Below are 14,152 nucleotides of genomic sequence, written 5' to 3'. Positions count from 1 at the left end.
GATGTTCAGGATTGGGGATTAATGATGGACTTAATTAGAAAAGCAGGCTGAAGCAAGGAGAGAAAGGCTTTGAAGGTTTGATCAGCACATGCAAAGCCATATATTATACCACCTATATGAAAGAGCAGCAATGCCTTCTACATATATTTATAGTCCACTTGCAATTATCCCACTCTAGCTGGCCCAGTTTCGGTCCACCCCTAAGGGGTGACCTCGCTGCTTTCGGGTTCCGATCATTGGCGATCTTCCGGTTCCCTGTTCTTGCTGTTAATCCCGGGTGGGAGTTAAAGCAGGCCCAGGGTGGGGCTGCTGGCCTTCCTGCAGTGCTGGGAGCACCTGCCTCAACGAGGCTCGCGGCTGGGCGTGGAGAGACGCTAGGAGGCCGGGCCAGGGAAGGAAGCGCACGGCGCGCCTTGACCCTGACGGCGATCCGTAGCGCAGGGAGTCAGCGGCGGGAACATGGCGGCCGCGTCGGTCATAGAGAAAGTTTCTACCGAGGCCGTGCGGTGCTAGTGCGGGAGGCCTCGGGCTCACGTCCCCACACCACCTCCGGGTTCTGACTCGCAGGCTCCGCGACCTTTGGCGTTGCGAGCTTCGCCACGGACGGAGAGAGGCTCGGCGGCGACCGCTGACTCCGGTAAGGGCCATCGGGGAGCCAAAGGGGCGGCGGAGGGCTGGGGCGCCGCCCAGGGTCCGGCTGACCCGGCCAGGCCCCGCCCCGTCGGCCTCCTGGTGGGAATGATGCTCTAGCTTGGGCCGGGCGACCGCGAAGGGAGGGCGTTCCTCGGGGTCCCTCGTCACCCGGACCCGAGTCGCGTTGTGTCGCCTTGTCCCAGAGCTAAGGGGTAGGGAACAGCCAGGGTCCCGGCCCCACTTGTCCATCTTTCACTAGATCGAGGCCTAACTGGGGATGGGGGGGAGTTACTATAGCTGCTCCAAAGGGAGAGTCCGAGTCTTCTGGTTAAGAGTTGGGCCGAAAGAGTTATAAGCAGGAACTCAGAGAAACAAGGCTGCTGCTCTCCAACTCTTTGACTGCTCAGTTGTGTTCTTTCAGGATTTGACACTTCCCCTACGTGGAACAGAAATAGATTTCCACTGAAAGATTGTGAAAGCGATACATAGTGTCTTGAAGTCCATTGTCTTAGGACACCAGGAGGGCGGGCACTTTTCTGCTTTGGAAGAAATTTGGTGAATTTAGTGGAGGCTGGAGTAAAGCCAAGAGCAAACAAGCCAAACATCTCCCTTAACTATTAGTACTAGCTATGGCATATTAGAAAGCTGTTTATTTTATCTGCATTTCTTAAGTAATTGTTTCTATTATTAGTGCCTCCCTCCCCCGCTGGAGCGTCAATCTCTCTCTCTCTCTCTCTCTCTCTCTCTCTCTCTCTCTCTCTCTCTCTCTCTCTCCCCCCCCTCCCTCTCTCTCCCTCCCCCCTCCTTCTCTCCCTCCTTCTCTCTCTCCCTGTCCCTCTCCCTCTCCCCACCTCACTCCCCCCCCATTGGATGTTAACTTGATTACAGACTCACTAAGCATGCATTGTGGAAGACAGACAGATCTCCCCAGAGGCTTTGTGACCTAGTGAAGAATGCAGACTCTAAACAAATGGTGAAGACAAGAGTAGTTTTACTTTTCCACTTCAGAGGGAATGATGTAGAGGCGATTCTCCTAAGAAAATCATTGTAAGCCGACACCTGAGGAGTGTGACAGATAAAGTGCAGATAGGACTAGAAGGAGGAAAACAAATATGTCCAGAGAAGGGCATGGCATTTCCGTAGTTCATAATTGAAGTGACAGTGTGCTTGGAATAAAAGTGAGAGGAAGATCAGTAACAGATGGAGTGAACAGATTCCTGTCCACTGTGTAGTACTTTATAAAGGCACTGAAAGAGTGTAGACTGTAATACTGTGAGGGGTGGAAAGCCATTAGAGAATCTTGCATAGTGGAGCATAACACAGTAAAATTTGGGTCTTAAAAGCACTTTATGAAAGTTCTGTGCTCCAGTGTAGGGGAATGCCAGGGCCAATAAGTGGGAGAGGGTGGGGTGGCAGGCATGGGGAGGGGGGAGGCAACAGGGGTTTGTTTTTGTTGTTTTTGTTTGTTTCTTTGTTTTTTGGAGGGGAAACTGGGAATGGAGAAATTTACATGTAAATAAAGAAAATATCTAATAAATAAAAAGTACTTTATGTAAGAAGGGGAGAAATTGATGGAGAAGGAAAAAAAAAAAGGCAAGACATTCAAGAATGAAGTCATTGTTGCCAAAATTTAGGTGGTGATTTTTTTTTGGAGATAAGTAGAAGTGTGAAAGAGATGCTTAGGAAAAAGAAAAATCAAGTACCTGTGAGGTTTAAATCATGGATGAAAGAGTGTGGATGAAGGCTACAGGAGTAGATAGGATTGAAGGCTGGAGTTCTACTGGGGTCAAAGCCAGCGCCTCCCAAATACTAAGTATGCTTTCTGAGTTATTGCCCCAGCCTGAGGTCTTTTTAATGGACTTTAGCAGTGAGTTGCTGATTGACTGACTCCCTTCTGCTTTTATTTGCCTCTGGAGTTTTCCATCAAATCATTGGGGAAGGCAGCTCAAGGAAAAGCAATTGCAGTGCTTTTTAAATGTGTTTTCATTTCTAGTTAAGGCTATGTTTAAAAGTCAGAATGGGTAAAACTTTTAAAACTAAATGCCCATAAGAATGTGGCTGCATAATGTTCCATGATACAGCTGTATTTGTCTTTTTCAAAATTACATAATATATAGAATCACTATATTAGATTGCTCAAAGCCTAGGGTTGGGATTAACCATCCAAAGCATGGGTTAAAAATGAGCAGCTTTCAAGAGAAACATGGAGAAACCACTAACTTGTGAACAAAAATATGAATTCTTAGACTTTAGATGACAAGGGAAGTTTCCTAAGGTGATAGTGCTCATCAGTATGAAGGCTTTTAAAGAAAATGTGGAGGATCCTGTAAGGATTCCATCATATTCAGGAACTTACAGATCATTCCAGAAGTTGTCACAGCAGTTGCACTGAGGGAATCACACTGTTCAGTGTTTTGAAGTGATTGTATGAGAACTTAATCAAACGTTAGCTATGAAGAGGGAAGAAAATTGAATGTGGTAGGCAAGATGGGGAGAACAAAGATTTTTGTTGTTGTTTCTTTACCCTTTGGTAGTTTTAAAAGCCAACCTACAAATGCTTAAGTACTAATGAATAAAGGAAAAGTGAGAGTTTGGGGAGAGAGTAGCATTCAGGAACAGGAAAGATTTATACAGGGAAGGGGACTCTTTTTGACTGGCATGCAGAGATGCAGAGAGAGGTGGATTTGTGCTATAGGAAACGTAAGGAAATTTCTTTTTTTATGACCCTGTAGGAAGTAGTCATGTGGTTAAAATGCAGCGAAATGTGGGTGTCAAAAGATTTGAGAAGAAAAAGAGGTTTGCACAGTCACAGATCAGGAAAGAGTGTTGACCAGGATACACAGATGGGTGTTTCATGAGTGTGGAGTGGTCCTTCTTAGCAGAGTGTGGGAATTTTTCTCCCTCTTGTAGTACTTATTCTGAGCCTATATTCTACTATCAGTATTTTAAAGATCTCTTCCTCTTTTTCTCCCTCTATGTGGTATGGGAGTAATGTTTTATGAAACTTTTTTGTAGTCCAGATTTTATCAGTTTGTTAACACTTACGTAAAAAATTCACTATAAACAACAACAAAATGCCAGAAATTTTCATTAATTCCACATGTCAAGAAGTGCTTACATTGAAACATAATAGAAGAAAGTTACTTTGAATATCTAATGAATAGATTTAGAAATAAAAATATGTTTTGGAATATAAGAAAGTAGAAATAGAAATAGTACTTGAAATATGCTTGAAATCCTATAATTATCCCACAAGCATTCCTCCCGGCCAAGTGCTATGTAGGGGTTAATTCTAAGTTATCTTATATTTCCATTGAGAGTGGTTTTTAGTGTACCTCTATTAGGAAAGTTTAAATAAATTGATCCCCTATGTGTATGTTTGTTGATGTGGTTCAAGCCTAGTGCCTTGTGCATCTTATGGAAGCACTCTAGCACTGATATGCAGCCCTAGACCACAAGCTGTCTGTTTTCTGAATATATGAGTTTTTGAGTGTTATATGCAATAGATCTGTTCTTACAATATAATGAAAACATTGAAGAACTACCTACTGGATGGATCAATACTTCCTTGTCTGTGTGTTTGTATACACGCTCAGTATGTGTGCATGTATAATGACATGCTTGTAGAGGTCAGAGAACAACTTATAGGAGATCATTCTCTTCTTCCACCATACCACCATTTGAGTCTCAGTGATTGGACTCATGTAGTCAGGCTTCAAAGGTGAGCTATCTCATTGACCCTCACAGTATGTTTTTTTTTAACCATTATTGTATTTTAAGTCAAAATTACGAGATCACTTAGGTTGAAATTGCTGTAGTGACTTTTTGAAAAAGTAGACTTGAAGTTTTCTTAACTTTACCATGACCTGATAAGCATTCCAGTATTTGGGTTTTCAGTAAGAAGTTCAGCAATTGATTTACTAAATAGATCGTATTTAGATTTGAAAAGTAAGTGATTATCCAAGTAATCCATTTTCATAGTGAAAGTACAAGAATTATGGCTCAGCTTTTGGGACTGAATAACCATATATAGAGTTCAATTTTACTTCTAGTTAAACAATGTAAAGACTGAAATTTCATAGCATTTTAGAATGGTTTTGTAAGAAGATGTGCAGGGTTACAGTAGTAATAATGGTTACCACCTCTGTGTACTAGTGCTTTCCAATTAGAAGTAATAATGAAGCCTTTCATTCCATTTAAAAGTTGAGTGACATTTCATTGTGTCAAAGACAAGTGCTTATGATCTAAGCTAAAGTGAATATTCAAATAGGAATAGATTAGACAAGTTCAGCATTAATACTGATTAATACTGACAGAGAGACTCCACTGACACTTCAGGATGCAATTTTATCAATATGAATAAAAACCATGGGCATTTTCCTTTGGGTAACTTGCAGAGTTTGTAAGCCAGAAAAAAATTATTAAGATATATGCAATTAGTCTTTGAGCTGGACTTCAGAAGAACGTCTCGTTTTCTCTGATTCACGTACTTAGTATAAAGAAGATGGCACAAAATATTATATACAATTAACTGTGAAATATCTTTTCTTCTCTTTAGGTCACTATAAGGAAAAATTCTGAGAAAATGTTGGAGTAGGCCTTACCAACACATTGGATTTATTGAATGAAATATAAGAAGTTAATTTTTGTGACGTGTGGGAACTCCTCCAGTGCCAGATTACATGTGTAAATCACTGCGTTACTGCGTTAGTCATTGTCTCTATCTAGCAATGACGAGACTGGAAGAAGTAAATAGAGAAGTGAACATGCATTCCTCCGTGCGGTATCTCGGCTATCTAGCCAGAATCAACTTACTCGTGGCTATATGTTTAGGCCTTTATGTAAGATGGGAAAAAACAGCAAATTCCTTAATTTTGGTGATTTTTATTCTCGGCCTCTTTGTTCTTGGGATCGCCAGCATACTCTACTATTACTTTTCAATGGAAGCAGCAAGTTTAAGTCTCTCCAATCTCTGGTTTGGATTTCTGCTCGGCCTTCTGTGTTTTCTTGATAATTCATCCTTTAAAAGTGATGTGAAAGAAGAAACAACCAAATACTTGCTTTTGACGTCTATAGTATTAAGGATATTGTGTGCTTTAGTGGAGAGGATTTCTGGCTATGTCCGCCATCGGCCTACTTTACTAAGCACAGTAGAGTTTCTGGAGCTTGTTGGATTTGCCATCGCCAGCACAACTATGCTGCTGGGGGAGTCTCTGAGCGTCATTGTGCTTGTCATGGCTTTGGCCATGCTCATTATTGACCTGAGAATGAAGTCTTTTCTAGCTATTCCAAACTTAATAATTTTTTCAGTGTTGTTATTTTTCTCTTCATTGGAAACTCCCCAAAATCCAATTGCTTTTGCATGTTTTTTTATTTGCCTGATAAGTGATCCTTTCCTTGACATTTATTTTAGTGGACTTTCAGTAACTGAACGGTGGAAGCCATTTCTGTACCGTGGAAGAATTTGCAGGAGACTTTCGGTGCTTTTCACTGGAATGATTGAGCTTACATTCTTCATTCTTTCAGCATTTAAACTTAGAGACACTCATCTCTGGTATTTCGTGATACCAGGTTTTTCCATTTTTGGAATTTTCTGGATGATTTGCCATATTATTTTTCTTTTAACTCTTTGGGGATTTCATACCAAATTAAATGACTGCCATAAAGTGTATATCAACCACAGGGCAGATAACAATAGCCTTGATAGAATCATGGCATCCAAAGGGATGCGTCATTTTTGCTTAATTTCAGAGCAGTTAGTGTTTTTTAGTCTTCTTGCTACAGCAATTTTGGGAGCAGTCTCCTGGCAGGTAAGCTCATGAGTTTTTGTTTATTTTCTTATGTCAGTACCAGTGATACTTGATAAGATCCTAGCTAGAGGTGCTAAATGCTGAAGATCTTAGGATATCTATGCCCATAAAAGCAATTATTTCTGTAATGAGAGGAAGAGACTAACATGAAAGGAATTTAATCATAAACTGTTTACATTGTAACAAACTATATAATTTGAGTACTTCAGGCTGGGGTGTGGGCATACAAGAGAGAGTTGCTCTTCTTGGTGCAGTTCTTTGCTTTGTACCAATTTGTTGCTGCTGTGTGTATTATAGATGTAAGTGTGAAAGAGAGATAGAAAGACTTGCCTGGGCTTGGTGCTTCTATTCAGTGTGGGCTGCCTCAAGGAGCCTGTGTGGGAGTCAACCCAGTGGTGAAAACTTCTTCCTTCACTGTTGCCTCAGGGCAGCTTCCTCATTCTGCCAGGTTGCTATAGCTAGGGACTTTCAGAATTAAATGATGTCAGAACTCTAGCAAGAACTTTCCCCCTCTTCCTCCTCTTTCTGAGTTGGCTACTTTCCCAGTCAGAACTACTTTTTCTTTGCCAACTCAGCCTCATTCATACAGGGTTCCTTTCCAGGTCATGAAATTCTGTTAACCAAGTACTTTGTTGGTCACTAGATTTTTCTGCTCTGCATATATCAGTGAATTTCAAGTAAAATATATGTACCAATGGGAGTACACATAAGCTTTCTGAGGAATCTCTCAGAAAGAACTGTCAGTCTCCAGGTTGTAACCTTCAGTGGGATTGTTTCCTAAAGTTGACCTATTTGAGAAAATCACTTATTGACCCTTAAGTGGTATCTTATTTGGGTTTTAATTTATAGGTGCCTAATGAAAGTTGTGTCATTTTGTATATTTTTATACTTTCAACATATTTTCTAATATCCCTTCAAATTTCTTCTTTGACCCCTGGGATATTTTTGTCTTTATTGTGGGAAATCCTAATATTTGTGGATTTTTCCAACATCAGTCTTGTAAGAGATTTTTGATTTATCTTTATAATTAGAGGACACAATTTGTATGAATTTAGCTTTTTAACAAAGACTTGTTTATGATCTAAAAAAGGATTACAGTGCTATTAACAGAGTATACTATAAGTATCAGCCAAGTCAAGCTGGGTAGTGATGTTCTTACATCAATATCCTTGATGCTTTTCTATCTAATTCTATCAATACTGAGAGATATTGAAATGTGTATTTCCTCATTTAAGACATTATTTTGTGTGTGTGTGTGTGTGTGTGTGTGTATGTAGGTAGGTACAGGTGTAGATGTACATGCTGTAGAGGTGTTAGATTCCTTAGAGCTGGGTTTGTGAGCTATCTGATGTAAGTTTTACTTGTTACTTGATTTTATCATGCTAAATAGCATAGTTTAGTAGTTTCAATAAAAACCCCATTACCTGCCTGCAAAGCTTAAAGTATTAATTATAGAAAAAGTATGCCAAATCTTGTTCTTGGTATCTGAGCATTTAAGTCATGTGAAGTTTGTTTATGTTCTGCAGACTGGAATTTAGTGATTTGGGGAAGAAGTTAGGTTTATGCTTTGCTAAGTCTCAAGGGATGATGTGGGCCCCTCTCGTCAGCTGTACACCTGTTAAATGCTTGTTAATTTAGCTCTTCAAAACTAATGTAAATCCACCTGAATAGATTTACATTTCCCAATTTTGGCAACTATTTGATAACTGTTGTATGTGATGTTGACATTGTGCCTTACAGAAAATTAGACATTCAGCATAGTTTTCACATAATTGATTATAAAAAGGTTCCAAACCCTTTACCCTGCCTAGTATTCTGTGAAATGTAACTATACTTAGAGCAAAAAAAGAAGAAGAAAAAGGAGGAAGAAGGAGAAGAAGAAGAAGAAGAAGAAGAAGAAGAAGAAGAAGAAGAAGAAGAAGAAGAAGTAGCAGTAGTAGTAATAACAATACTGAAAGAGCTTCATTTCTACACATCTGTCTATAAAACCATTGTCTCTAAAGCTCACACACCCTTTAACCTCTATGTGTGAGCTCTCCTAGGACTCTGCAGAAGAGTAAATGTAACATTCATATGAAACACCCACTGGTTCTACACAAGTTCCAGTTACTTCAGATAATTTCAAATCAGAAAAATACATAGTGAAAAAGAAATAAATAAGGTCTTCATTGAGGTAAACTTGCTTTGGAGAAAATGATACTGATAATCCAATTACACTCTCAGCTCTTACAAGCTACTTAAATTAGATTTAACAGATTTTTAAATTGAACTATTTTTAGTTCACATTTCTAAATATTGTTCCTAATAAATATTCTCATTCTCTCTCTCTCTCTCTCTCTCTCTCTCTCTCTCTCTCTTACACATATACACACTTACACTCACTCACGTTTCTGTGAGAATAATACTGAAGTGTTAAACTTTTTTCTTATGTCTCATTAATTTATCCTTCAATTGATTTCTACTGAAAAGTTATCCCACTGGTTGAGTGGGGACAGACCTAATCCAACAAGGAAAAATAAGAAGCTAAACTTTTCAGCAGACCAGTTTGCCAGCTACTGTCAGGGTACATTAAAGTACAGATGGCATAACCAACTCACTTATTTTTCTTTTATGACTTTTTTTTAAAATTGTAACTAAGAAATTGTCACAAACTCCATTTAAGTAGATTTGCTTTTTGTTAGCTTTCCATCTAATATTGACAGAATGAGTCAAGAGTTTCATTCCAAGTTTCTTTCATTAAAGAGTTGGAATTTCATATTAGCTACTGTTGTAGTTCATAACCTCATTCTGACTTTCAAACACACCACTATGGCTGCTGTCTCCCAGTTTGTAGTATGTTCACTGCTTGCTGTTTGCTTCAGTCTTAAGCTTTTCCCTTAAATAAGTCAACTAGAAAGGCACAATATCATAGCATAACTATGTTGCTTTTATGGTAATTGATAGGAAGGCCAAAAGGGAGACTATATCCCACTTAAAACCCACTCTATTTTTAGACGTATTTAGACACTCTCTCTGAAATATTTCACTTAAACTTTCATATACCTTTCCTTGCTAACCATTGCCCTTTGAAGATTCCATGGGGATTTGATACAACTTTTTGTGGAAGCCCTTTTCACACAAACTAGAAAATGCATAATACAGTTAATTTCACTATAGGTGAAAGAGGGACCAGTCCTAAATATGATGGAGTATAAGCCTTGCATTCAAAGAAGTCTGTAGGTATACTACGACTTCACTTCTAGCAAGACAGGAGGACCAGCATGTCATCACTTAGCGTTGGGAACAGGGAGCTTTCCAATTTGCTGCTGAATTAGAAAGTGCACAGTATTTATATTTTTTGTTTGTTTGTTTCACTTATTTGCCTCAGTTTAGTCTAGATTACAAAAGGGACATTATTTTTGTTTAAAGCCAAAATTTTATCACTTTTTCTAGAACACGGTAAAATGGGATGTCCTGTATGTTTCTGTGGCAATAACACACAGTAGGAAGTTTATAAAGAAATGACATATGTTTTTGTAGTGTTAAGATTGGGAACCCGGAGAGGGGGGAGGAAACAGGATTTGTTTTTGGTTTTTGTTTTTGTTTCTATTTTTGATATATTTTTTTAAAATTAAAGAAAAAATGCATAAGTATCCTCATAAAGGAAAAAAAAAGATTGGAAAGCCCTATTTCAAAAGTAAAAGTTGGGGGGCAGTGTGAAAGGGAAGGATTTAGAAGCATCTTTCACAGCTTTGAATCCTTGTGTAAGAATCATCAATTCATCTTTGAAAGTCTATTATAAGTTCTGTATTCACACACTTCCAATTAGACCTCATTTCCTAAGATTGCTGTATTGAGAATTAAGTTTCCAGAGTATGCTTTGAGGGAACATATTGAAACCACATCAGAACAGTAGATGTTCTTTTCTCACTAACCCACTCCAGACAATGATCCAAATAGTGTTTTCTTCATAAAGTATGAGTGTGATACATTTCCCAGCAGATAACTTCTGAGCAATGCATTGTGAGCATCATAGTGTACGCTTTCACAAATCTAAATTATATGCCACTCACTCTGTCTGGCCTATTGATGCAGTCAGCAAACACAAAATGTGGGGCTGTTGCTGGTAAATGTGGCCTACCACTGTAGGTGAAAGAGGGACAGTCCTGAGTATGATGCAGTAAACCTTTTAATATGTAGGAAGTACAGGTAAATAAGTGGACCACTAACATTCATTTACTGTTGGCTGTGTGCTGCTGCTATATGTAACTTAGGACTGACAGATCAGGTTTGTTTACATACAGCACAACAATACATTACACTGTTATAAGACAGTAGGAAATGTTCAGTTCCATTATGATCAATAGGACATGAATGGATAACTTGTTTATATGCATAGAATTGGTGTATATGGTCCATAATTGACTGAAATATTGTTACAATTGTGCATAACTATTGTTTCCCCTTCACCTGATTTTCCATCTTTTCAGTGTGTGATAGTGTATGCTGATAATCAAGGTAGAGGTAGGTGGACCTCCATGTGTTAGAGGCCAGCTTTTCTAAATGACAAGTTACCATCAAACTAAAACTACATCCTGAGACCCTGTTTCAAAAAAACAAAAATGCAAAACAACTCACCAATCAATGAGAAAAAAACTACTAGATTATCTTCTCCATTTTAGTAAGACCTGCCATGCCCTTTGTAAACTGTTCTGTGTGTGCTACCTCCATTCTTTGTAGTGTGTGTGTTTAAATGTATTGAATTCTTGCTGCTGCTGGAGGTAGCTATCATTAGTGTTCTTCTGGGTCAGAAATGCTCTTGAGAGATGAGCAAGCTTGGCCATTGCAGCTGGTTTGAATCTAGGAAGCCTCCACTGAGCCTTTACTCTGTAACAGATCATTGTAGTTAGTTTTCTATGTTTTCACACTTGGCAAGACCATAGAATTACTTCATTTAACTGCTTTGATTGGTTATAGGGAAGCATCAGTAAGTAGATTTGCCTGAGATCATTTCTGTAACTGTGTTTTTACTCTTATAAAGGTTGTGACTTTAAATTTTGTTGTGGTTTTTTTTTGAGAGCGCTCAGTCACAGGATAGATTTCTATTGTTTCTATTAGGACTTTGATGATTGTACATCAAGTCTCCTACATAATAATTAAACATTTAGATAAAAAAGTAGTTCTAGATTTCTATTCTTTTGCTTCTAATGACTTCTGAATATTGTTAGGGCTAGAGAGATATGGCTTTGCTATTAAAAAGTGGTTACTATGCAACCATAAAAACGAATTCTGATCCCAACTTAATAAATACAGTGTCTCTCAAACTCTTATGAGTCCAGCTTCAAGGAATCTGACTTTCTCTTCTGTCCTATGAACACATAAGTGTGTGTAATTGCACACATGTACACATACAGTCACATGGACACAGGTACACATAAACTAAAATATTAAAAAGTTAAATCTTTTGTATAGTTACTTTTAATTCATTCAACAAGCAAAGCATTTTAATTCCATAAGAACAAAGTCTTTTGAAATTATATAACATGTATTACATAAGAAATATATATAAATTATACACCAGTTATATAAAGTGTAGTATATTTATACTGGAAGTGTTTTTAATACCATTAATCTGGCAAATAGAAAAGTAAATATATATAAAAGAAATGTTATGTATTATCCCTTCTAGTAAAAAATAGACCTATGTGTACACACAAATATATATTTGTGATTAAAATACTAAAACAAAATTTATGTGTGTGTTTTGTGTACATGTATGTGTGTATGTGTGTGTGTGTGTGTGTGTGTGTGTGTGTGTGAGAGAGAGAGAGAGAGAGAGAGAGAGAGAGAAAGAGAGAGAGAGAGAGAGAGAGAGACATGTGTATGCAGAAGTCAGAGGAAAGTATTAGATCCCATGAAGCTGGAGTTACAAAACATTGTGAACTGGGTGCTGGGAATCAAACTTTGGTCCTGTGCAGGAACAAGTATTCTTAACTGCTCAATCACCTCTCTAACCTCTACGTTTGTGACTATATATATATGTAATATACATTTTATATTATGTATATTATAAAGTATGGGAATAGTCTAATAGACTATTTGAAGTGACTTAATCATTTATACATTTCATATTTCACAGTGTTCATAATTGATTATTTTACACTAAATGATCATAATTTACTATAATCTATATTATACAATTGATAAACTACAATGTACAAAAGTGGTCAGTGTGTCTGTGTTTTTATTATGAATAAATTTTCTTTTGCTATGATGAGTCACTCCTTAGTGTTGACATTTGTTACTGTATATAGGCCTATTATTTATGGAGCAGCAATACAAGAATATGGAGTCATGCCAATATTCAAAAGATACGATAAATGGCTGTTCCCCCCTCCCCGCTTTTTAATGTCTAACTTTGACTCTTTAAATTCTTTTCTGTCTTCCTTCTGCTTTAAAGGTATTTAAATGTGCTTAATATTTTTTTTTGTTGTTATGATCTGCAGTTTAGACAAATTGAATTTGGGGTTCGTTTTTTTTTTTGGTATTTTCAAGACAGGGTTTCTCTGTGTAGCCTTGGAATTTGGGGGTTTTAAAAGGTAAACTAGTATATAAAAATGAAATAAATTTTTAAGCCTTAAGGTCTTGACTTTCCTTAAGGTTTTATTCTCGTAGTTTCAGGATGCTCTGAACCCTTCATGGGACAGGATGATGAATCTTTCCTGAAGCACTCTCTTTGATAAAGTAGTAGTCATGGTATTTGGAATAATGATGCATATGTGGGTTGAATGTGTAGAAATGGTTTTTGTTTTTTCTCTTTCCTATCAGAGTTGTTATATTTTTGTTTTTGGTTTGGATGGAAGGTTATTTAACACATTTTAAAAAATATGTGTTGTGTTTTGCTACAACTTCCAAAAAAACTTAGAGTTCTGTCATACCTCTGGTAATTCATCTGTCAGTTAGTTTTTTTTGTTTTTTTTTTACTTTGTGAAAATAGGAGTTAAATACTGAGTCAATACACATGTATATAAATATCCACAAACTATATAAATGTGTTGTTTTTTTTATTTCTTTTAGCCCACCAATGGAATCTTCTTGAGCATGTTTCTTATTGTTTTGCCACTGGAGTCCATGGCTCATGGGCTCTTCCATGAACTCGGTAACTGCTTAGGAGGAACCTCTGTTGGATATGCTATTGTGATCCCCACCAACTTCTGCAGGTACTGTCATCTGGTGGACTTGATAGTAACTGCTTGCCTGTTGGCATTCTCTCAATGATTATGATAGATTATTTTTCCACAACCTTATTGCTGTAGAATATAGTACTCTTGCAATTCATCCTTGTATATAAAGCTTGACTGTAAGTGATAATGTAGTTTTCAGGAATAACTATAAATATCTCAATAGATATCTTTATATTTTAACTAGTGCTCAGAAACTCTGGGTGAGCTTTTAAAGGAAAAGCCCCTCCTTAAATGGAGTATCATGAAAGTTCCTGTGAACCAATGTTACGATAGAATGTTTGATGGATTTCCAGTTCTCTCTTCTGTGAACAAATTGTAATACCTCTCCATTTCAGTGCCTGTATCTAAAATAATAATGTAAGATTTAGTATGTAGAAATACTCTGTTCTATGAAAAATTCTATACAAAGATGAAAGATTAGTAATTAAGTTTATTAAAAATTTATTTTATTGCAGTTTCTTTTTTTTTTTTTTCTTTTTTTTTTTT

At 37.5% G+C, this 14,152-nt stretch overlaps 1 protein-coding gene across 1 annotated transcript in view; it reads left to right on the top strand.

The window, feature by feature from the left end:
- The first annotated feature begins 273 nt into the window (after nucleotides 1-273).
- Nucleotides 274-14,152, top strand: part of Tmem168 (transmembrane protein 168) — a 28,552-nt gene continuing 14,673 nt past the window's right edge. The window contains exons 1-3 of the mRNA XM_031381190.1: nucleotides 274-637; nucleotides 5,192-6,443; nucleotides 13,500-13,642. Of these exons, the coding sequence (XP_031237050.1) occupies nucleotides 5,316-6,443; nucleotides 13,500-13,642 (1,271 nt within the window). The 5' untranslated portion in view covers nucleotides 274-637; nucleotides 5,192-5,315. The remainder of the gene's footprint in view (nucleotides 638-5,191; nucleotides 6,444-13,499; nucleotides 13,643-14,152) is intronic.

The sequence above is a fragment of the Mastomys coucha genome, unplaced genomic scaffold, assembly GCF_008632895.1.
Source record: "Mastomys coucha isolate ucsf_1 unplaced genomic scaffold, UCSF_Mcou_1 pScaffold20, whole genome shotgun sequence".
Taxonomy (NCBI): Eukaryota; Metazoa; Chordata; class Mammalia; order Rodentia; family Muridae; genus Mastomys; species Mastomys coucha.
Note: the sequence above shows the minus strand (reverse complement) of the source record. Positions and strands in the feature narration are given on the sequence as shown.